This window comes from Chlamydotis macqueenii, chromosome 4, assembly GCF_036417535.1.
Source record: "Chlamydotis macqueenii isolate bChlMac1 chromosome 4, bChlMac1.mat, whole genome shotgun sequence".
Classification (NCBI taxonomy): domain Eukaryota; kingdom Metazoa; phylum Chordata; class Aves; order Otidiformes; family Otididae; genus Chlamydotis; species Chlamydotis macqueenii.
The window spans coordinates 54,007,149-54,033,058 of NC_141559.1; the positions used below are offsets into that span (position 1 = coordinate 54,007,149).

At 41.3% G+C, this 25,910-nt stretch overlaps 1 protein-coding gene across 6 annotated transcripts in view; it reads right to left on the reverse strand.

Moving 5' to 3' along the window:
* The window catches only part of CRACD (capping protein inhibiting regulator of actin dynamics), a 132,422-nt gene that overhangs the window by 17,195 nt on the left and 89,317 nt on the right, over positions 1-25,910 (reverse strand). For all 6 annotated transcript variants that reach the window (XM_086746068.1, XM_086746070.1, XM_086746069.1 and 3 more), the window contains 2 exons: positions 25,386-25,554; positions 8,494-8,629 (listed from right to left, as the gene is read on the reverse strand). In XM_086746068.1, the coding sequence (XP_086602194.1) occupies positions 8,494-8,629; positions 25,386-25,554 (305 nt within the window). The remainder of the gene's footprint in view (positions 1-8,493; positions 8,630-25,385; positions 25,555-25,910) is intronic.

Consider the following 25,910-nt stretch of genomic DNA (forward strand, 5'->3'; position numbering starts at 1 on the left):
CAGCTCAGCAATACTGAGTTCAGCTGGGCAGCTTCTATTCACCTGGAATGTCAGGTACGTAGATGGACCCCTGCCACGAGTTTGCTGCTGAGAACTGCAGAAGACTGGAGTAGGTATCGTGTAAAACAAAGATGGTTTTGGGTTTTGTTTTTTTTTTCCCCATAGCACAGAGAAGCAGCAGCACCGGTGCAGGTGAGCAGTTGGGCAAGGGAAGATAGGCTTCGGGAGCAGCGGACAGACCTCTAAAAGGATCCGAGTCTCATCAGTCTTGCCATCATTGCTCAGTGGACTAGACTCTTACATAAAGTTTATCCATATTAGCAGATTTTTGTGTTGAACTATTAAGACAAAAAGTACGTGCAGAGACTCCTCACAATCAGGTTATTAAATCAGAATAGTTTTTCTCAATTTCCTCATGAAGTTATGCATTATTTATGCCCATTTGGATTTTGGCAGAAAGTAATGAATACATCTAGTACATCATTTTGTCATAGTGGGCAGTTTTGAACAGCAGTTTTATTCCTGCCTAGATTACTGGTAGTGCCCCCAGAGTTTAAAGGCAAATGTCACAATGTCCTCCCAGGCTTTCCTGTTAGCGGTACAACTCTCTGACTTGAAATCTTACATCTTTCCTCTGCATAAATGGGAGTTGGAGATAGCAAACGGGTCTGTATTAGATAGTGTGAAGCCTGTAATTCTCTGCTCTATTCCTGCAGCTCCTCTGATGCTAGTAGAAAATTACTTCAGAACAGCTTCTTAATTTTATAACTTATTTTCTAAGTTGAGGTGGCTCCTTTCTCCTTACAAAAGCTGTATTCCTAGACAAATAGTTCTCCCAGGCAGAAAACTGGAACTGTCAGCACTACCTGAGCAACTACCCAAGAAACAAAGGATTTGTGCATCCTATTCCATGTGAGAACATCCGTGCAGGTACATATTGCTTGCAGTGTGTTTTGGAGGAAGGGATGGTGTGTTATTATCTCAATCTTCTGATCAAGTTCTTGATCTACTGTGTGTGCAATGTACAGTGGGGGTTGTGTGGTGATGGAGATACTGTGGAGAACGGTCTGTGCTTGAAAAAGAATGGTCTTTTTAATTGTCATCAAGGATGCTTGAGGGGTCTGCTGTAAGAATGTGTATTTCTGTACATAAAAGTTTAAAATATTATTTTCCTGATATTTCCAAGAAATAGACTATCCTCAATATTTATGGACTATACACAGTTTGTTTGTTTGTTTTTAAATTAATTCAAAATTTTAAAAGTTTATTTGCTTCCACAGATTAGTTTGAAGATTGAAGAAAAACCTCTGGTAGCCCTCATTCCTTCCAGGACAGAAGGCTCTTCTCTGTATTTTTTATTTATTGGTCTTTTTTGAACAAATTTAGCTGAAATGAACTCCACTAATAGTTCTCCATTGGCCAATTTCTTTCAGTGCATTCTAATCTCCAAAGCTGATGCTGAATACCAAATGTCAAAATCTCAAATAGCTCATTGTTACCACTCAGTAAATTTATTCTTGTTCTTTTTAAAAATGTGCTTATACTGTAACTGCAATGCAATTAACTTATCTCAAAAAAAAATTCATACAGATACATTCTTTACCTGGTCAATTATGAAAAATAATTTAAAAAAAAACCCAAAAAACAAACAAACAAACAAAAAAAAAACAAAACCCAAAGTGCATCATCCCTGAAAGAAAAGAAAAAACCCACAACATTTACTTGGAAGAACACACACAGGTAGTCCAACCCAGAGATGGAAAGATACATCAATTTAAGCTGCAAGGCCATTGAGAAGAGGCCACATTCCCAGAAAAGGAGCGTGTGCTTTAAACTTCTCAAAAGTTTCAGTTAGACATGTATTTCTGAACACAAAACTATAAATCCTCTGTACTTGAGAATTCCCTGTGCTGACAGCATGTTGATGATGGTTGCCTAAGGAGGGTTATTTGCAGCGCCAGTCATCAGAAGTTGCAGGCATGACATTTTGTTCTTCTACCATTGCATGGTCATGTGTTTAAATACCCTTTTGGAAATCTTCATAGATGTGTCTCAGTTAAATGAACCTGGTCTCTTTTGGTTTGTGCAAGAAGGCTTGTAATTTAGCCTCCAGAAATCATCACCCTGCTCCAAAAACCTAGCTGTCAGCAAGAAGCAGAAGGAAAGAGATGAACATGTCCCTCCACTTCCAGCCTTATCAACTCCAACAGGCTTTCCCAGTCCCTCAGTTTGCAGCCAGTGGACAGGGATTTCTGCAGGACTTGCAAACCTGTTTCAGCAGCAGAACAGCACGGCTACCACGTATAACAATTACACACTCAGGGGAGCTTCAGAATGGGATCATCAGGCTGTGCTCCAGACCAGGTTTACCTCATCCCAATTTTTTTTTTCTTACAAGATTCAAGAGGTGCATGAGAGTCTGCCTGTTCATGCTCAGCCCAGGTGGCTATGGATGCCGTGCCTTTCAGTGCGAGGTAAGGGACAGGGCTGCACATCTAACAAAGGCAAAGGAATATTTCAAATTCAGAAGAGAAAAAAAAAAGTTTGCACTCATCTGATTTTTAAAATCTTCCTCAGTAACTGGATCATGACACAGGCCCAATTTTTCTACGCCAAATAATTTGCTGAAATGTGATACTATTTACCTGACATCTTTACACCAGCTTACCATTAGTAACTTCATAAATAAAGCTCCTAAGTTAAATTGCTCTGCATTGGCTGGCACCTGCAGCAAATTAAAAAGCTTAGATTTTCAAAGCACTCTTTGTGTTTGCATAGGAAATGCCCCAGAACAAACTTCCCATATTGACCAGCAGCGAGCCCAGATCGGGCTGTACCTCTCCTCTTTCACTCCAGTTTGGTTCCTCTTCTGTGTGCATGCCTGCTTGCACGCATGTTGGATTCACCCCCCTGAAACTGCATCATTCTTACGGCTCTGTGCCTGGAGTGAATCCAAAACTGGATCCGCTGAGTTGCTTACCCTGTTCAGTTTAAAAACCATTGAAAGAGAGTGTGCTATTTCAGCTGACTCCACTCAAACAAGTCTTACAGGAAATGCTGGTAGTATTTTGCCTTCAACTCAAATACCTATTTTTCACGTCTGTTTGCAATTCCCACATATATAAATGAATTAAATTGTGCTTTCTATTTACATATACTCGTTCATCAATAATACTTGCCGTAAGAAGAGCCATACTCTTGAAATTCTGCTTGGTCCTGCACAGTCTCTCACAAGGACCCAAAAATCAAATGCCTTGGGGATATGTAAGAATAGGGTGAGCCCATACTGAGGTTTTCCTTGTAAATGTGCCAATTATTTGTAGCATCTGAGGACTTTTGGAGTCAGTAGCCAGTTAGGAACTTTCCTTTTATTAATTTAATTGCTCTTTGAACTTTTATAAATATTTCACAAACACCAGTGCTGCATGACAATGAGCTATACAGTCCAGCTACCCATAAAGAAATACTTGTTTTGGTCTGAAAGTGTTATTAGTTTCAACTGATGCTCATGTGTTCTCATGCTGTGAGAGACTGAATAGTTGTCCTCTATTAATTTTCTCAATTCCACTCATTATTTCATGCATCTCTAATATATTCTCTCTCTTATTGCTTATTTTCTAGGCTGAAAAGACAGTTTACCTAATTTTTATTTTATGGAAACGAGTCCACCTCTTTATCTAAACAGGAAAATCTGCTGTATATCTAAACAAGCAAAACACTCCACATAAGCAATTTTTATTTTTTTCAATCAAAGAGAGAGAATAAACTGAAAAGCATCATGTGAGAAGTTATATTGCTATAGCTGGAGGCTTTAGAAAGTAAACTAGATGTAAAATTAACACATAAACCTACTGAAAAGGCGGAAAGTATTACCACCAGCGCCGGATATAAGATGCAGGGAGAAAACTATTTCACTCCACTGCTGGAGCAGCATGTGGTTTGGGGCATTACACTTCCAGAATGATTTTGGGAGAGTCCAAAACAGAAGAATGTGAAGCAGCAAACTGTATATGAAGTGGCAGAGGACCTCTAGAGATATGTATTTGGAGCAAATCCACATGCAAATGAAGATCTCGGTATACAAGGGACTGCTTACAGATGCTCACATGTTAAGAGCCAGACTTTCCGGAGAAGCCTGAAGATACTTGCAGGATTTGCAGCTTTTGTTACCCGAGTCTCCTCTTGCAGTGTACCAAAAGCAAAGCAGATGTTAGTAAAAGAAAGTGGAAGCTCATTTCTGGGGCTTAATATGATCATAGGAAAAAGGAAGTCTGCCCCAGAAATGCTAGAATGCTAAAGAAAAAAAATGATAAGTTTAGTTTATAAAGTGAAAACAACTGTCAAGTGTGACAAAGACAATTAGGCTGCAATGGCACTAGAAAATACTGGCAACAAAGAAATGAACTGTAAGAAATGCAAAGTCGGGCAATCATGAAAATTGACTTCCAAATCTATAAAATGCAAAGCATCAAGTTAAAAGATAATAGCTTTGAGGTTTAGCAAATTGCTTTGTAGCCTGGTTGAGATGTGAGCAATATCAAAGGCAAACAACAATGGGAATGGCTGGTAGAATATGCAATGCACAGTAGGGGAAGCACTGGCTTGATCGTTAGGTTAGATATGTTAATGACTAAAAAATGGAGGATGCAAAATTGAACAGTCGTTAGGTCTGACAGGAAGAAAATTATTGGGGCATTCATCATTGCAAAGCCAGAAAAATCTGAATCTTAAAAATGGTCCTTTAGAATTTGACCAAGAAGTCTGGATTCCCAAAATGTGTTTTACTGTAAGTAATTACTGTGTAATAAATAGTGGTTTACTAATTTACAGAGCAGAGGTTTTGTTTGTTTTAAACCATGTGGCCACACAAAACTAATAGACGGAGCCCAACAGTCCCTAAATGTGATAAGCCGTATGCCATACTCAACCTTCAATACTTCTTGCAGCAGAGTGCCACAGCCTCATGGGTGCCAGGTGACCCAAGATAAATTCAGTGAATGTTTCTGTCTTCTCCAGTGGCAGCAGCAGTGCCACACCGCGGTACTGTCACAGCAAAGGGGAGATAATGGCCTAGACTGATCCAGATACTAACACTCAAAACAGGTTTCCATTTTACTTGCTACAGTTTTGGTGAGTCTGAAGCAAAAACTGTCTTCTGTTCATTTGCTGATCATTTCTGGCAAATATCTCTAGAAAGAAGAACATCCACATCTGCAAAATGCAAGGAAGTGATGCACTTTGATACAAGAAAAAAAATAAAACCCCCACTACCCTATGAAGGGTAGGATGTAAAAATAAGCTCCCAGAGTTTCTTTCACCTTTGTTCTGACACACTGCTAGACTTAGATTTTAAACATTCCTTGTGTCTTATTTGGAGTCCTGTATGAGAAGTAAAGCACCAGATCCCAATAAACTAAACGAGTTCAGCAGTAAGAGTGCCAGTGCCTGGGGTAGCATCTCTTGGAGGGAGCAGGTTCAGGCTGGCTTTCGACACTGCATCTTATAAACCAGGTAATGATAAATCTCAGTAGATCCAAATGACAAGGAAAAGATTGCGATTACAAGAGCAGATGGCTTGAGCCAACACAAAGTAGTTTCAGGACACAAAAAGGCTACTGGAGGTTAAGAAGAAGTCAGGCTTTTCCCAGACTGACTTCTAGCACACACTAAAACCTTTGAACATAACTAAATACATTTACAGAAAGCCTGATAAGATGAATGCTGCTGATCTTAAAATCAATTAAAAAAAAATGAGAGCTATTCCAGAATGAACTAATTTACCTTGCATGCATAATCAGAAAGAGAGAATTTCTACAACAAGAAGCTGAACCAGACTACTACAGAATTTTGCAGCAACATTTTTTGTGGGTTCATCAATGCTCCAAAGGCAACAGAAATGCAAGGTGAAAAGGGGGAACCACTTTGGTGGTCAGCAGAATGAGACCCAGCATCCTCAGTATGAAATGGCTTGCTCTTCTATTCTGATTTCAAATCCCTTTTCACTGTGCTACCAGTTGGGCTTGTGAGCATGGTGCCTCTTCCAAATAAAGATTTACATTTTTCAGGAATGTTTACTGTACAACCTCCCCAAGAAATCATTAAAATGGTTAAAATCTGCAGAACTTTTGGAATACGACGAGTTCAGAGCCAGCGCAGGGCACTGAATCCTGGCAACACTTCTGTACTGAGGAGCATCCCGCTGGGGAAACGGAAACTGGAAGTGCTGTGCTTCCACTGTGACATACAAGCCTGGGCAAAACCACAGTAACGTTGGTGGCTTAGCAATATCTTTACCAGGAGCTGGCCACAGAACTGGTTTTAAAGAGTGGAATGCTCTTCAGAAGAGATGACTGTCTCCTCTTGTTCTGCCACTTGAAGAAATACAGATCTTCATTCCCAGTGGGACTGAGCTTGCAGAAAGGGACTTCAAAGTAGACGCAAGCTTCTGATACTGGAGATCAAGTATCAGTGTTTTCTGTCACTGCAAAATCATGTAGCAAACACAATCTCCTTTTAGAATAGTGAAGCAGAAAAAAAAGGATGGGGTATGAAGTAGTAAGCACATAAAACCTTCAGACAGAAATGACAGTCCAAATAACTGGTCAGACCTGGGACCCAACTCTAAGGTCAACCTAAAAATATGCAATGGGATTTTCGCATGATCTTGTCCTAAAACTGAGGGAACAGTTGCAGAAGTCATGGCTAGGGAAATGGGGAGAGTCATGTGCTGGACAGCAGGTTTCACAGGTACAAGAGGTGGCCCCCTGGGGTTGTTACACGGAGCCTTCCCACGGGGTTATGAAAAAGCCATGGACATTTAGATGTATATATAACTTCTGTGTAAACATGTACATACTTGAAAGTGTCATTTACAATCTATTACGCATTTCCTTTCTGATTGAATGTGTTGCTCTGGATATCACCATCATCAGTACAGTGCAAAAACTGAATTGGGGATGTTGTTACAGCTGGGTTGCAGCTATATTGAAATGATAAAAATGAACTACTTTCCTTCAATTTTAAAGAAAAATGTGAGCATACTTTTGACATCAAGCAGCTGAAACAACACTCCCCCTTAAAATACATACAAGCACGCACCCCAAAAAAAGGCTCATGCAAAGTTCACATGAGCAAGGGAGTACCACTGGCTGCTCATTTTGTGACTTTCAAGAGTGACTATTCTTGCTTTAATTTTCTTGAGTTACCATTTGCTTAGTGAAGATGTATGTTAGCAACTGCTGCAACTGTACTTCTTATCATGTCTCTGAGTTTAGTGAAGGCAATGATTTCCACTGGGAATTTTAAGGTGAGCTTAGAAATGGGAGAAGCCACTCCTACAAAGTGAAAAGATATTCAGACAAAAGCCACTGTACTAAAGCCAAGACAACAGACAGAACAGAGTCAGCAGTCATTTAAAATGTAATAATTTCTAGCCTGGGAAGTAGCATGCATTGAATCTACCTGACCCAGGGAAATATAAGCTGAAAAAACAGCACAGAGAAATTCAAGCTGTCCTAGTGTGGTTTGTACTTCAAAGTTTACCCACAGTCAGCAGAGCCAACGCTGTTCAGGTGCTCTGTCTGCTGATGGCACCAGGCAGGAAGAAGAAAAAATTTCATCCTGAAGGTCTGATCTGTCTACTGTGCATAATCTCTCACTCACCAGAAATGATGGACCCCAGGAAGACAATGAAGGTAAAAGAAATCAATGGTATTTTACTAGTCAGCTACAGGGTAACAGCACCTACAGAGCATTAAAAAATTTATCGGCATTTTGACAGGACATCTCAGCATCCTGAGCAATAAACTGAAATGTGCTTCTGAAGGACAGCTCTTTCAAGGTCTAGATAGGCATGGAGCTGGGAATCTTACAGATGTACAAGTAGTAAAGCAAAAAAAAAATTCATTAGAGCACTAATGGGACAGAGTTCTGGAAGGGAAAGCAGGTCATGTGAAGCTGTTGCAAATAGCCAAATGTCTTGTTTATCTAGTTACTTATGTGCTGTTTGCTTTGGAGAGATACACATATCCACCTTTCATGAGAACCACTGGAAGGACAGGGAGAAAAAGGAGAAAAAAAAAAGTAACATGTAAAAGGATAATTAAATCAGCTTTGCAAAGAAGTCTCACTCTGCATGCCATTCCCAGCCACCACCACCCCCCTCATTTTTTCACTCAGTACCACATCTGTAGGCCTCAGGCATACAGATCAGAACATACCAAAACCATGAGCTCAATTCAAATGAGTTGCACTAGATGTAGGCATTTCTGTAGATTTCCTTGCAGCATCACTGCCATACCTTTCAAGACCAAAACCTAGACCTTCTGCAGATTATTCAAATTATTTACATGGCTTTTGGCTAGACAACTTACATGGCTGAGAAACCAACCTAAGGCTATTGAAAAAAGCAACCCGCCTTTATACACATCTAACATATTATGGAGATCACCTCCCACCACATTTTAAATATTTTTCCCACTTATAGTTTCTTACCTGAAGAGTCTTGACTTTTCCTAAAACGTTCTCCTGTGACATTGCTTGGATGGCCTGGTCGCTCTCTGTTCTCCCATCAGGTATAAAAATACTGTCATGGGAAAAAGCTCGACTGCCCATAGAATAATGAGAGGACCTGGAAAAAAAAAAAAACAGTTAAAATGTAAATAAGCACAACAATTTATAAGAGTGACCCTTCACAGCATAGCTGCTCTGCTGTATAGATTTTCCCTCTTCCTTGTCTTCTACGTAAAAGCTTTGAACATTCTTAGAAGAGAAGCATCCAAACATTTTTCATTATCAAAAGTTTAACACATTATTTCTTCAATACAGCTTTCTTCCTCAGAAGAACACAGAGTGGGGTGTTTTTTAAGAGGAATGTTGAGAAGTTCAACCGATTTTCCTTAGAAATCTCAAATCTAAAGTTTACTTTTAGGATACAGGGTAGATGGTGGTGATGATGCATACATTAACAGACCGTGTATTTAAGAAAGCCTGCAATTGTGCTAAGTCAGGCCAAGGCACAAAAGGCAGGCAGCAGGTCCCAAGCAAAGGTAGCACTGTAACACAAAAAGAGGTAATACACTCTAGAAACCTACTTCTAAAGAGCTACCTCGTTTAGCTGATTACTTAGCTGTTCTTATTAACACAAGTGTGATCACACTGACATTTTTTCATCAATAATAAAATTTTACCATCAAGATATGAAGTGTATTACACCATCCCATGTGGGTTTGACTAGCAACAAGCAGCAAGGGATGCCCCTGTGTGTCTTGGTTTAACCCCAGCCAGCAATTAAGCCCCACGCAGCTGCTTGCCCACGCCCCCTCAGTGGGATGGGGGAGAGAATCAGAAGAGTAAAAATGAGAAAACTTGTGGGTTGAAATAAAGATGGTTTAATAGGTAAAGCAAAAGCCGCACACGCCAGCAAAGCAAAACAAGGAATTCATTCACTACTTCCCATCAGCAGGCAGGTGTTCAGCCATCCCCAGGAAAGCAGGGCTCCATCACGCATAGCAGTTACTGGGGAAGACAAACACCATCACTCCAGACATCCCCCCTTCCTTCTTCTTCCCCCAGCTTTATATGCTGAGCATGACGTCATAAGGTATGGGATATTCCTTTGGTCAGTTGGGGTCAGCTGTCCCAACTGTGTCCCCTCCCAACTTCTTGTGCATCCTCAGCCTACTTGTGGGTGGAGTGGTGTGAGAAGCAGAAAAGGCCTTGACTCTGTGTAAGCACTGCTCAGCAATAACAAAAAACATACCTGTGTTATCAACACTGTTTTCAGCACAAATCCAAAACATAGCCCCCTACCAGCTAGTATGGAGAAAATTAACTCTATGCCAGCCAAAACCAGCACAGTGTGTTACTGTTAAACTAGATACCAATGCCAAGGAGGAGAGTGCGTCACAAATGACTTAATTATATGGCTGCTCTAAATCCACAGGTAAAGGGATTAAACAAAAAGTGGTTCAATTTGCTGGAGATTTTAAAGGCTCATCAAGAAAACTGAGAATTAAAAAAAAAGTTTGTAGGTTTGAGGGGTATTCTGGGGGAAAATGTTTGAGTTTGAAAGTTATGTTTTGTCTCGCCTATTTTATGGCGAGTGGAAAGTTAGTATAATACAAACATGACTAGATTTAGATTAGATATTTAGGAAGAAACTTTTTACACTGAGGGTTGTAGAACACTGGAACAGTGTTCCACACCAGAGAGGTGGTGGATGCCCCATCCCTGGAAACACTGAAGGCCAGGTTGGACGGGGCTCTAAGCAACCTGGTCTCGTTGGAGATGTCCCTGCTTCTTGCAGGGGCGTTGGACTAGATGATCTCTAAAGGTCCCTTCCAACCCTAACTCTTCTATGAGTCTATGACAAAAACCACAGCAGAAGACAACTGAACTGAGAGATCTCCTTTTAGTAACCTACTTGCAGCTCTGTGGAACTCATTTACAGTTTCAGTAAACAAACAATCTGGGGAAAAAAAATAGATACATTTTTATACCAGTCTAACTAACACAACCTTCTATGTGTGACAAAAACATTATAAGCAAGTAATTCAGCAAAACTAAGGAATATGATACTTTCAGATAGAGGGATAAGAAAAACAACCAGAAAAGTTAAAGTTTCACCTATTTAAGAAAATCAGTATAAAATCTTGTTCTCCCTTCTAAAATGTGCAAACTGTTTATGAAGTGCTTAAAATATTTCCAGTCATACTTTGAAAAAAAATTGTTTGGAATGTATTTATTGCATTTTTATATCTTTTTTTTCCTGGAGTATAGAAATAATCTTTTTAAGTAAAAATGATAATCTTTTCTTACCAAGAAATAATGTTATATAGGGTTACATTAACCTTTTATAACTGATTAAATGATAGGCTAGTCCTGACTTCTACAACAAAATTACTTACGAGTAACCTGAAAATAACAGGGAAAAAAGTCACCCACAACCTCTTACTCGCTTTAGTTTATATTTAAAATACATTTGAACTCACAAAATAAATCATCCAAGTTTGGGGGGAAAACATGCACAGCTCCCTATATAATTACATCCTCCATGCAAGCACAGACTAACTGAAAAAGTATTTTTTACCCCAAATTATTATTTGAACAGCATGCTTCATTTGAAACAAACCAGCACACACATCCAAGCAAAGAGCTGGTCAATTTTTGATGGTATTTTTAGCCATCAAAGAGAGAGAACATTTAACTGATGCTATATTCTTTTTTTTTTTTTTTTAAATAAAAAACACAACTTGATTGTCTTTGGCAAACAAGGTAATACACCTTCTTTTAGAAACCTTATATTAGAGAAACCATTAAAGTATATTTTTAAACTCTCTTCTAAAAAGGTTTCTATACTGAATCATCATGACTCAGCCTATATAGAGAGCTGTGGTAAGATTGCATGGCATTGGAATACATCTGCCTTCCTTGGCTGTCCAGGAATCAGCCTAGGAACGCCGCTTGAGAAATGCCCCTTAAATGGAGACAAATTCCTGCCAGGGCTGGCTTGCAAAATGAGCGGAAGCTGAGTGAAAGCTGGCTGTTTTCATATAACCATGTAGGTCTGTTTGAACTGAAAGCTCCAGCACTGCATTCAGTAAGGGGGATAAAAAGCCTGTAGTCACAACCAAAGCTGAGGGAAACATACAAAATGTGACAAACCAGCCCACGCCAACCCCTCCTCCATTCGCACCGTTCAATATGTGAAACTGCTGCAGGTGGAGAAGGCAAGGCCAGTGGGAATTTATCACTTACTATTTACCTTTGAGCTGAGAGATCTACTGAGGATGCGTAATCCAGGTCATATTGTGCTCCAGAGAGGATCTTCTCTCAAAGATTTTTCCAGCAATACTGTGGCTCAGATACTTATGGCTTTGTCTCACAGCTACGCACCGTGCATGAGACACCATTCTCCTCTCTTTACTCTCCAGTGGGGTGGTGTTCTCCTACTTAAAATTAGACAGCTCATGTTTATCCCTTTTGTTTGTCAAAACTAATTAGTAGGCGAGGGCTGCAATTCAGGCACCAAAGAGTTCAGTGACTTGTTTGCAAATCATTCTGGACCTCACTAATGAGTTTCATAGAATCATAGAATGGGCACGATCTGCCCTTGGTGAAGCCATGTTGACTGTCACCAGCCACCTCCTTCCTCTCCATGTGCCTTAGCATGGTTTCCAGGGGAATCTGCTCCATGACCTTGCCAGGCACAGAGGTGAGGCTGACCGGCCTGCAGTTGCCCCAGTTTGTTGATATTTAAGTTGGAAACAGCTAGCCTGCAGCTTTTGAACTGAACAGGGTTCGCTAGCAGTTCGAACCCCAAAACTTCAGCTGACTAGCAGCAGGGATGCTCTGGCAGTAGGAATGGCCCAATCACCTGAGTCTCTGAAATGGAAAAGAGAGATGGCTGACGTCAATGCTGGTGGACCGCCTAGGACATGGCTGCAGATGAAGAGCTTCCCCATCCCGCTCCAGAATTGAGGATATCTTTAGTGATCTAGTTTCACCTGCTGCCTGTGAACTAATCTAGAGAAGCTCCTGACTGTTTGAGACAGACAGCACACCAGCTTTTGGACATGTGCAGATTTGGGTTTATGGCTAGTGTGATCAGACTTGTTAAAATGTCATTTAAAGCTTCTGTTGGGACAGTGGGTCACATGAAGCAGCTTGGGAGCTTCATGTGACCTGCAATCATAAGTACTTCACCACTGAAAGGTCAACCCTATCTCTGACAAGTAGCCCCAAAGGTACTGATGGCAGGTTAGGACCATGTTACGCATCTCTCTGGCATCTCCCATATGCCAACTGCTTTCAGTTTATGGAAGTCCTCATTACCTGACAGCTTATATTTTTATTTCAGAGAGCTGAGGCCAAACATATTTGAGAGCTTTTGTCTATTGTTGTTCTCTTATTAACTTGCTACCAAAACAAACATCCTCCAAATTGTCAGAACACATGAAACATTCACAAGAAACCCTGCAGTGACTTAACCCAAGAACTCTACTGTATCCTCTCAAAATGCTTTGCAGATATACTGGATGTATCAGAACTGGTTGACTGTGCAATTTTGCTAGCTGCATGGCCAATAACTGGTAAAAATGTTTTAAGAATTTTGTTTAAATCTCTGTGTAGGCTAACGTACATTGGAAAAAAACACATTCACACATTGTAGTAACCTAGTTTCTTTTACAGGTGAGTTTAAGTAGCATTTAGGGTGGTTCCCAGGCTACTTGAACTTTCTGAGCAGTCTCTTATTTTACACAGTTGGAGCCTACAAGCCTTTCAAATCGTCCCAGCTGTGAGCTTGACAGATTGTATCAGAGAGATCCTTTTTCCACCTCTTTTCACTCTCTTAATGTTCTACTTTCAGAAAGACTGAATTTCTTTTAAGTCATAAAACAATATGAATAATTGAGTTTCCTTCACTGCCACCACCATTCCCATCTCTGAAGATTTTCTCAGACGCCTTTACACAATAACATCCTCACAATCCACATCTACAGTAGGCTGTGCTTCAGAAAGCCTTCCCCTCAGTTAAAAGGCATGTCGACACCAGGAATGGCTTTCGATAAATTCGTGGTGTGTGAGAGACCCGGGCTATAGTTGCAGCCATGGCTGAAGGTATTACAGTTTCAAACTGCCATATCACTTCCAAGAGATATGGGAAAACAGCAGCATCAGTTTATGAGCACTTCCGTTGATAATACCGATGATGACACTTCAGAGGCTGTTTGTGCTGAAAGTAACTGAATCATCATCTGACTCACTTCTAGAAACCTGACTGAAATAAATAAATTATAGATGTGTTACACCAAAATACAAAGCATTTTTAGCAAATCCTTAAAGCTCTCAGAAGAGGTGTTGCAACCTAAGTATAATGTTCCAGTTTCATTTCCAATACACAAATTTTCAAAATTAGTTTTCTTAGAGTCAAAGGAAAGTTAAATTCCATTCGTTCTCAGAGTTTTCTTTGCCATATCTGTGTCCCTCTTCAGACTCCTGAAGACAGGTAGGAATACTTGGTTTCTCAGAAAATCTAAGAACATACTTTTCACCTTCTTTTATTATGAAAAAATTCTTAAGAACTACATTTCTGAGAATGTATGAGGGGTTCTTTGATACACATGGACTTTGGCTCAAAAAGAGTGCACCAGGATGTGTCTTTATCTTGAGGGTACCTCAAGAGCATAAAAGTACAGCAGAGCCAACCATCCCATGGGATTTTCACAAGTAGTGAAGCCAGTAGTGTCAAATGAGTGGGAAATAAAGCAAGATACGGACTATGAGGACCACACCACACCTTGATCATGGACATGGTGTGGACTCCTAGCCTAGGTTTAACTGTATTTAGCTGTAAAAGGAGTTGCCTCAAACACATTTTGTCCCTAACCAGCTTTCTTCTGAGTATGTTTCCCAGACTCTTTAACTCAGTGCTGACCAATTCATTGCCCTGGAAAGGGAGAGCACCCTCTATTGTATTTCAGAAGAATCCCAGAAAAACACAGGTAAAACTTCCATAGATACTGGAAGTTCCATAGACCTCATGTATCTATGCATCAGTTCGGCTTGCACCTTTGTGCAGCAAACCCTCTTTCCATTACTCACTCTTGCTAAGATGTCTGCGTGTTCTAAGAAACTAGGAAATGTGAAACATCCCCGACAGCAGAATGGGTACACCCTGAGCCTATTAAAAAAAGCCTTCTCCTCTCACATGACGACCAGCAAACAGAGATTTCTCTTTGGATCCTCATCCACTGCCATCCACTGTGCATGTTTAGGGTGTGATCTTCTGTCACCTGGACTCCAAATCCAGACTGGGTGAGATAGCACCCTTTCTCCCTTTATCCTCTTTTTTACGTGTTCTCATCACCTCTTTTGTGCCTGCTTAGTGCTCATGGTTCATGTGAGAGAATTCAGAGCTGTTTTGTCTGAATAACTAACAACAAAAAAGCCCCACCCAATAACCTGACAAAAAAACTAAATCCCACACAACTTCCCAGTTTGACTGAGCAAACACTGGCACAAGCTTCCATGCTAGCTGTGTGTCCAGAGCACTGCTGGAAAGAGTCAGGTAACTGCAGTCTGGACTTCATTCAGCTCATTCTGCTGTGGGACTGCGCCCTTAAGTACACCAGAATATGTGCAGGGGTAATACCGCACAGAATATAAAGCTAAGTGTACCTGAGTACTGGTGGCTATTACGTTTTAGACCCTATTTTCCTTCAGAGATACTTTTTGTCTCAAAGACAAATGTGGGGTCCTTAGAAAGGGGGAGTTTTGCCAGCAGGGAACACTGGGCTCTCAGCTCTTGCATAATCCTGCACCAGCGCATTACTGTAGCACAGAAAGCTCGCACCACCAATTGCCTCTTCGGTGTGTCATAAATGTTCCTCCCACTCTGATATTAAAGAATTAGAAATAGAAAATGGAAAATAAAGGGAAAGAATGAGTTGTTCTGTTCTTTCATGTTTGTAGAGATTGACTCCAAAAAAAAAAAACAACCCAGTCTCATGACTTTCAATCTTCTAGATTTCCACGAAAAAACAATTCTGTAATCATTAGAGAACAGAGCCAACTTTTTACTATATGGCCATTTATAACACTAAAGAATTCACAAAGCATGCCAACAAGAACGAACTTGTTTTAGCCAGGTATTGACCCCTCATACAATCCCTTCAAAGACATCTGAGAGTCACTGCCAAGAATAGTGCTCCAGTATGGAAATGACAAGTGCAGTGATAGGATGCCTTTACCTAATGTTTTGTTTTAAAAAACAAAACTCATTCGAACTCTTCGCATCTCCTGTGAAGGTCCCCAGGGCAGATAGAGATGAAAAACATAAATTGCATTTTCTAGTCATTCCAGAGATGCATTAATACCGTAATAGAGGAAAATGGATTGTAATTTTGAGCAGTATTTTTAGTGTCCTGTCTTTCATCTGTCATTCTGCAATGTGAGTTTTAGTTCTAACTCACAACTGGATGGGGAATATTGTCCGTGCTGCAACATAACTCTGAGTTACAACTGTCCTTTGAGAGCATGTTGCTTCATTGCATTAACAAACCTGTGAACATGGTCCTTACAAGCTGAGTAGGCAAAAGGGAGAAATTTTTTTTTAGCAGGGTAGTTCAAGGATTCTTTTTCATATCGTAAACTTAGGGATCATTTCTGTGCTCAATCTAAAGAAGCATCCGTATCACCTTCAGGAACTGCCAAACCTCAGGGCACTAACTCTAGGAAAACTGCAAAGTTCCATTGTTACGACCCACCACAGCCCCACTGATGCCAGTGACCTGTTTTACAGCTCCTGTGTTAGGAGCCTGGATCATTTCAAGACATTGTGCAACGTTGTCTTTATACAAAGCTCCAGTTTCATGTCATCAGGAGATCTGTCACCTGTGAACTTACTGTGATTTTTTTATTTAAAGTAGGGATCAAGTCTAGTTTTGAGCAGCTGATGCATCTGGAACGCATGCTAATAATGTAACCAAAATAATGATCACTACAGGCATAGAAATTAATCATGGAAAGTGTTAGGGCCCTGGGTACACTGAGAAGCCTTAATGTCCTTGACCAGCCTCACCTGGGACCTTCACCCACACACATGGGTCCAGGAGCTCTATTTAAGATCACAGTTGAGGCTTTGGTCCCTGCCTGAGCTATGTTGGAGGAGTGCTGGCTTCCAGGTCAGCTACAACTGTGCCCTGGGCACGAAGCCCCTTGACTTCCTGGCTTGCCCTCGGCCCTGCCTTCTCAACTGTGGACCTGCGGCGTGATCAATGGATCTGATCCCGACCTACAGATGGACTTCCCGGCTCCGCTTCAGACCTGCCTTATCATCCAGATATGGTCTTATTTGTACTCCTAGTTGGACCTGGCCACCATCCCAGGATCTGTCCTGCTTCCCTCGCTTACATACTGTGGGACTGGGCCCCGGGTGACGTTGCCCCTACCCCGCTGTGGGATTCCCCTTGCTGCCCCTGCCAAGGCAGCAGCCCTGCCCTTGCTGCTTTCTGACAAGAAGGCAATGAAGTGGGACTAGATAGTTCTTGACACACAAATTTTATGTAATTATTCACCAGCTCCTCCAACCTCAGAAAGTCTCAGTATGCAGAGCAAAGAGAGGTATCACTCTGTTTTACAGTAGCTCTGCAATTGAATCCCTAACGCAGCTTGAGGATTGTGGAGAAGTCACCAGTTGTTAGAGAAATATGCAAAGTAAGTGAAGGCACAGGGCTCTAAATGGTCCAACTTTCACACATGACCTGGCAATCCACTGCGTGCGACACTATTCTATTAAACAGCAGCATATGTTTATGCAAAATTTGCTCTAAAATATGGTAAAACATAGAGAAAAGGAAGTGAAAAGTCTAAGTTAGCCTTGGCAGGAATAAGTGCTATATAGAGATTGCATTTATCTCATGAGGAAGGAAAGGAAGAGGAAATAAGACAGCACATTATACTACGGGTGACAACTCCACTGGGTTCAGGAGCCCAGCCCTAGACCTTCCCAGCTGCGGAAAAGGCAGCTGCCATGCAGAATCTGCAAGGAAATAAAGTATATGATGATTAGGAGGAGGAATGCAATGAAAACATCTGAAAGGGAGGCAAGGGAGAGGAGAACAAGTGGAGAGCAGGGCAGCCTAGCCTTTCAGGGAGACTGAAGCAAGACAGCATTTGTGATGCAAGAAGTAAAGACCAGGGTTTACAGAAAAAAAAAAAAGTTCTGGGATGACTAAAGTGAAAATGAAGGTAGTCATGATCAGGCTTGAGGATGAAAGACAAGGCAAAAAGGAGACAGACACAGAGTGGGACCTGGTATAAAATGCTGATGGCTGTTGCAGAGAGAAAGCCTACTGAAGAGTTCTAAGGATCATATACAAACTACAGGGTACATAATGAAGCATCTTTGCACTCAAGTAGCAGCTGGAAAAAAAAACCTAAATGGCAAGTTGATGGCATTTAGTGCTAACTTCTAGTAAGTGATAAAATGGCAACAAGAGGTGAAAAGCCCCAGCTCACATACCTGAGAACAAAGTTCGGGAGCACAAAGACTTAAGCGAGGGAGGAAGGCAAGAGCCGAGTCGCCAAGAAAGGGCAAGATCAACAAAAACACTGAACATGATGTTAGTCCTATGTTCTGTCAAGACACCTGGGACCGCTTCAGGAAGGCTTTCCCCACTCCTCCGCCCTGACCACATGCCACCCAGTACGTGTCAGAAACGGCCACTCATACGGTGGTTGCGGCTCCTATTCCTGTGCTGCTCAGCTGCAATGTAAGTTACAGAAAAGGCGAAACAACTTCTAATTTCACCAACATCTGTAATGAATCCTATAAAAGGATCCATGCAAATCAAGAACTGGAAAGAGCAAAGGTGCTCTTTGCCACAACCTTTTCTGCCATATAAGACCCCTTCATTCCCGCAATACACCTTGTAAACCAGAAATAAGAAACTTGTTCAATGTGGATCTGTGTCAGCTGACACAAGTGAGGAAAATCCAAGCATGCTTTGTTTCCAAAAGCCTTACAATGTCCGTATGTTGCTTTGCTCTGCTTGGGCTTGAAGAAATCCCTAGTGAAATTAAGAGTGCTGCTAAGACAAAGGCTCCAGGAGAAGGTGGACACCAAGCACCACTGCATGAAGGCACTCCCCCCCAGAGTCAGGAAAGCACTCAAAATGAGGCAATTACAAGGGAAATTAGGAGACTGACAAAAGCCAATTGCAGAAATCAGGATGATGAGCAAAAGAAAAAACAAATTGCCCAGTGTATCAAAATTGGATGTAACAGAGGGAAGATCTCTTGTAGTAGCGGCTGAAATTGTCCAAGAAGGAATCAGGGCATCCCCCTGGACCCAAACCACGAAAGCCTGTGATTCTCTAGGCCTGGTTATTTTCATGTTTAGCCAGCACCCTCGATTCATAGGGATTTATGAACGTATAGGTATACTGCCAGCTACTAAACCAATACATCAAGCAAAGTTTTCTTATTCTTCCTATTTTAACAAAGAAGATTCTTGCAAGTTATCATTTATAGGTTGTTGGGTTTCCCTCCTCCCCACTCTCAAATTTAGAAACTGAGCAGCTGAACCGATGGTGAATCATTTTCATGAGATGAGTTCTAATAGTAATGCAGAAAAAAACAATACGCAGGCATTAAAAGCTTATGCATTCAGCTTATAAGTTTGAGTTGGAGGTAAAAGCAAGACTTCACTTTATGAAGATTTGAAAATATCATGAGCTGCTTTTGGAAATTTTGGGACAGATTGCCAACAACTACTTTGATATGTCTGCTTTATAAGAGCCCATCTAAATGAGATGCTGAAAACAGACTGGACCTTAGGATCCAGCCTTTAGGGAAACCCCTAGGTGGCCTGGAGTGGGAACATGAGTCTTTGTTTCCTGCTGCTGATTGTCATCTGCACCAAATGTGATGTTTACAGGTAGTACAGGAACACTAAAAAATATATGACTGTAACATTGGCCTACTCTTTTCACTATCCCTCACCAAAGTAACATGGGAGACACTTCACGTGAAGTGCACTACCCACTGAGATGATGAGGAAACCTCAGCTGCAAGGTGAATGTGCCATCAGAGCAGGGGCTGGGATTGCTCAAGAGGCAACACGAAATCCAGAAAGAAAGAGACAGAGCAGTTTCTCCTGATTGCTATCTTTTTTTTTTTGCCTTACTTAATCAGTCACCATATATTCTTTCACGGTACATGTCAGGTAATTACCTGAGCAATAATATAAGAGTCACTTGAGAGGTGAGGAAAATATAATTACATTCATTTTTCAGGCCAGTCTCTACAACAATGGGAGTGAATGCCATCGATCAGCAGTAAGTAACCAAGGCCACACTTGACGCAGATGAGTTGTTCTCATTCACATGAAATGCAAAATTAAAATTAAATATTCAGAAACTAAAATGGAGATACAAGCGATGAGTAATAGTGAGCAAACTGTATGACCTCATAGACCCGACTTACATTGGAGGAGTGGAAGACCACAAATACCTGCAGAAATTCCCAAGCTGAGCAGGCTGTTTAGAAAAATCCGATGAATAATTTTGTTTTCTGAAGTAAATGCTCAGCTGAGCACTGAACAAGCCTCTCCTATCCCTAACTCCTATGAAAGCAAGCACAGGAATACAGGTCCCAATCTGTACCCTCCAGAAGAACCTGGGTTTTATCTGGCGTACGTAGTCTCTCAAAGCTGTGATGCCCCTGCCATTCGTGTATGCACAAACCCAATACAAACTGCACTCAGAGTAACAAAGTTCACACAGGCTAAAAGCAGACGTAATGTTGAAAGTACACCTAATGCCACCTTTTTTTTTTTAAGTTTAAAAGAGACTGAAACACTGTGGCTTTCTTGGCATTATTTGTTGCCATCATTCCATCCTTGCTTACAGAGGACCAAATCTTCACTTAGTCCTCCTATCAGAAAATAATCCATAAAGTTACTCTCCATTTTCCTTTACAGCTCTCTGGGAGTCATCATTCGTTTCCACTTTCTGTAGGTTTCTTTCTCAAATTTCAATCCATTAAAGAGACTGTGATTTAACCGGGTTGATAGCTATTTTCTCCTATCTTTGCCTGAAAAATTGTGCTTGTGCCCTTTGTCCCCATTCAGGCACAGAATTCAAAATTAATGTAAAAATAAAAAATTTACTTTACAGGTCAAATACCTCTTAGATAAACAATAACACCTGCCTGGAATTTATTCCCAGTACCACAACTCCATTGACTGATCAAATCTTGATCACATTATTTTCCCGCTAAAAAATACTTCGAGAAATTATCTACCAAGAAACATGCTGTGCAGGCGCCCCATCCCATGGAAGTCTTGTCCACATTCAAAATTGCTGACAGTCTTTCCGCCACTGCCCTTGGCCTCTCTTAAGCAGAGAGAAGTCAAATTTGCATTATAAAGGCTGATGGCTGGTACCAAACCACTGTCTCCTTTCCACCTTCAGACTGTCTGTGGCACATAGACGCAGGTGTGAATCGCCAACGAAACAGCCCAACCCACCCAGCCTCTGACAAAAATTACCTTTAGCAAATTACTAAATGAAGGCCTCTTAAGATGACAATGAAATGCCTTTTTTGGTTGGTTTTTTTTCCCCCTCTCAATAGTCCTCCTTCTGCTCTTTCCATTTGAAAAGATTCACTCTTGGCGTTGGCAGGTGGACTGCCAGGAGAAATTCAGGAGACTAAGCTCTTACCAGGAGACAGCCTCTCACACAACTTGCAGCTCCCTACAGATGCATGACATGACTTGTGCTGCATCTTTGTCACTGTGTCCTGGTTTGCCACCCTAGGGCCACCCATCCCCCCCAGGAATTTTCCATCACAAGCAATAAAACTCCTGAGGCAGCCTGGGAACACACTATGCTCCTTGCCCCAGCTTTAGTCCATAAACAGTTTATTGCTTATCTTGCTTATCTATATAGCCTAGTGATGAGAACTGTGCAAAACACTTGCCTTAAATCCACGTGAAGCCTGTCTTTGAGTACAGACAACGGGCAAGTATTACAAAAAGCACTGAAAGATTTTCCTTCAGCTCTTCTGCATATGCCCACTTTAGATTTCTAGAATTGAAGTTTCCTGGCAAGATGTCAGGACAATTGTCAAGGAAAGATAATTTTGAAGTTCTGCTGGTAAAATTGCCAAAACCCAAACTTTATGTTTGCAAAGGAATGCTTTTGGCTTCTACAGTCATTGTAGTAGAAATCAGTGAGATTATACAATCTCTCTGAATTATCTGATCAAGTGCAACAAGGATTCTGCTTGAATAGCAAATAGCAACTCTGCTCGCCAAAATGAGGCATTTTCCAAGAACTACCACATCTGACAAAATCACTTTGCTTACACACGTGGTCCCCACAAGCAGCAAAGCTGCTGAATCCATCAGCCAAGTAGTGACCGCTGGACAGTTTAGCACAGCTCTACAGGGCAAAGAGCTGGGTGATTCGCGGTCCAGTCCCAACAGCAATTCATGCTCACAAAGGCTCAGCAAATATCGGGGAAAGTTGCTTATGAGACAGGAAATCTCTCATGTTTTTGTCTTCACCAGCAGTCTTCCTCAGCATATATAGAGAACTAAGATCTTGAGGTGACTTCTTTGTAATAAGGATGACTTTATGAACGTGACCTGAGAACAGTTTTACAGGGATTATGCAGAGCTTGACGAGGATTTACAAATAAAGAGGTCCCATTTCATGGACAGGCACATTCAAGAGACAAAATTTTCCTGTCAGACTTTTCCCTGGAAGAAGATCAATGTTGTCACACTTGAGTCTTAAAGACCTGACAGGTCTGCTTCCAGGTCCCTTGAAATATTGCGTCAGCCCAAGTAAATGCACTCTACTCTACCCTCTATAAGAAAAATGTAATTCCCTGCTGCTCCTGCACATCGACCCAGAATGACAAACTTTTTGTGGGGCACCGCACAGGTGCCCTTTTGCATATGTCTTCACATTGCTTGTTTAGTGTCAACTGTGACAAATGAGACAAACATAAAATGTTACAGAGTGCCAAACCGTAGCCTCAGAACAGCAGCTTCTGGAGACTTCAGTGAGGCTCCACAAAGCAATTTAACGTGTAATAAGCACTTCTGTCTCCCAGCCCATACGGTTAGGACAGAAAGTTAATGAATACAGTTTTAACTTTGTAAAGGGCAATCTAGAAGTGGCAAAAGGAATTCCAATCTTTTACAAGGCAGGGTAAGATGACTTGCAGCAGCAAACCTCCCACCTAGGAACTGCAAAACAACATGGATGAATAAAAAGGCTGAAGTGTGCATACATCAGGATACCAAGCAAGTTATTTGCATTTGGTAAGTCTGGGACGTAGCTGTAAGAAAGAGTGGACAGGTAGGTCTCTCAGGCTGCTTGCAACTCAGCTAGTCAACCTATATGCAGATTACCTAAATTGCTCCTGGTACATCTGCATCACCCAGTCGGCCCAGTCTCCATGAGGGATTTAGGCATGAGCTCTGAGCAGGCTCGTAAGGCAATACACTACACAGTGCAATCCCAGCTCAGGTCTTGGAAGCAGTACAGATCTCTTATTTAGCCTATATTCATTTATTATTTTGTCTCTATCTTTCTGAAGCAGATTTCTTCCTTCATATCTTTCCAAAATAATAACCTCCCCCTCCCAAAACAAAAAGTCCACATGAAACATCTGCAGATAACAAATCAATGCACTTTACAGGCTCATGAAGAAATACAGCTCTATTAAGGGAATGGCAGCAACCTTGAACTTTTACTGCAAAACTGGAACTTTTATTAAGCTTTTGTATATGTACGGTTGTTGTACATTCTTAAAGAGTTTGAAGCAGATGGTTTGATAAAACTACTCAAGATTTTGATTATATAAATACACTAGTAGTTATTTATATTTGCTCTGGTCCATTTCTATATGAAGAACAGAAAGTATGGTAAGGTATTTACTGTTAGACAACTTGTAAACAGCTGCACATGTTATTTTGCTTAAATAGCTTATCTCTACATTAAATTCACAAACATTTGAAATTATACTAAAGGCAAAAATAATATAATGAATGGAAGTAATGCTGCTGAAAACAGAAGAGGGTGGCAAAGCTAAGCTCCCCAAAGCAATCTAATGCACTGCACTGAACATCTATGCTCGTTTTAAGATAAGTAATGTGGCAAACACTACCTGCAAACTGAAAATTATTCTCAAATCCCACCCACATTTGCACCGAGTTTTGCACGGAGTTTTGACTGAGTATTTCTAGCAGGCTAAACCAGAAGCACCTCTCACGAATCACACATGCAGAAAGAAACGCTCCACTTGAGGTGAGTCCTGGGACACTTCACATTTGCTAATCCCCTGTGATTTAAATTCTGCAATCTAGTTTGTTCCACTAGAGACTTATGTTTAATGACTTTATTAATTAGAAAAATTAATATGTTTATAAATGCAAGCATTTAACGGTCTGACAAGGCTCTGCCACACCTTCACTTCACCGTTGAGGAATGGGACAAGTTCCCATATCACTGTTTGTTTCTGGGTGCAGCATTGCATTTTCAGTTACACTGAATGGGAAATCCCTGACAGCGAGATGATGCCCTTTGTTTTGCTTTTGCTCACGAGTTTGCTCTTGAGGCAAAAGGTACTGTAACTTTCTACAGGCACTCAGCATCATGCACATAGGCAATGCAATGCAGTAGCAGTCAGTTACATCTCCATCTACAGTGTGGCTGTGTTCAGTCTTGATTTTCTGAATAGCCGGGACAGGCAAAAGAGGTGCACAACATTTCATTGCAGAAACCAAAGGGGAAAACTAGAACTCGGAGAATTTTACAGAACGGAACAAAAAATACAGAGCTTAAAAAAAAAAAAAAATTAAAATCACATTTTCACAGCTATGATTTTGCACCATTGAAAATACTGTGCAGAGTGATGTATCTGACACACATTTCTTTCTTGAGTAGAGGAATTTGGTATGGTTTTTGATCCTTTCAGATTTTTTGTTACTTTCACACTCCCAAGTGCAAATAGTTCCTTTTTTACCAAAGCAGCAGGGTTTGGCTAGCAGTCAACTAACCTCTCCGAGACATTCAGTTGGAACGTGAAGTAAGTATTACTGACCCAATTAGTTTGTGCATCTGGTCTTGGTTCTTTGTTGTTTTGGGGTGTGTTTTTTTAATTTGTTTTGGTTTTTTTTTTTCTGTTCTGTTCCTACTTACAGATTGCTGACTAGTTAACTCTATGCAGTTTCTTTCTCCCATCATTTCTGCAGAAAAATGTCACCTCCTGTCCTCTCTTGTCACTGGAACACAATCTGATTTCTAGGTGCCTCTCTGCCCCCTCTTGCTGCTTCTACTATACATTCAATTTGGATAAGAATAAAAGCAGCCTGTTTGTTGACTCCAATTACCATCCAAAAACTGTACGGGATGGATAAACTGAAAGAGGATGTCTCATTCTGACCCAGAGATACCACTCTGCAGGGAAAAGCATGCAATAAAGTGCCTGTACGGCCAGTTCAGGTTTCCTTTTCCCCAGTTTTAAAAACACGAGCACCATTAATACCACTGCTCAGGTGTTTGCCATGGAGTACTGCTAAATCACGGAGCTGGATTCAAATTCATTTATGCCTTCCCCTGTGATTTCTTTTTTGCAGATCAGCACACACACCCAATAAATAACACGTGCAAGAAGGGAGACCTCAGGGTCTACAGCCACGGGTGCCACGTTTAGAGGAGGGACAGAGATGTACACACCTCGTAAAAAGCAGCATACGACTTGCTATTGCTCAGCGGAGGGAGAATTTAAATTTCTTTCCATGAAAAGCAGGGAGAACTAGCCTTGCGCCTGCACAGGCTGGCAGCAGACCCACATGCGCTTACCTCAGACCACCGTTTGCCTCTTCATCGGAGGAGAAGGTGCCGTTGCAGACATTGCCGAAGGAGTGACTGGGCTTCAGTTTGGCTTCCTCGCAGTCTAAGACCGGCTCCCTTTTCTTCCTCTTGCCGAAGAGCTTCTTGAAAGGCTGGAATTTGCCTGCTTTTTTCTTGTCTGCAGATTACAAGACAAACAGGCGCGGGGCTGAGGGACGCGGTGCCTCAGCAGGGCTTGCAAGCGCGCACCGCGGCAGCAGGTTCAAAGGAGGAATGAGGTCAAAGAGCAAGTCACCAGCCCGAAGCAGCCCGGCGCTTGCAATGTAAATGCAGGGCTGCAACTTGCTGTTGACGCATCGTATCGACAAAGCAAACGTAAGAGCATTAAAACATCTGCTCTTGGGTTTAGGGATCCGCTTAGAGGTGTCAGTGCAGCCAAACATCTGGATGAAGAGAAAGGATAATTTTGTACAGCTAAAATTTATCTAACATTTATTATTTGAGGCTCATTTTTAGGCTTTACTTTTGTCTTGA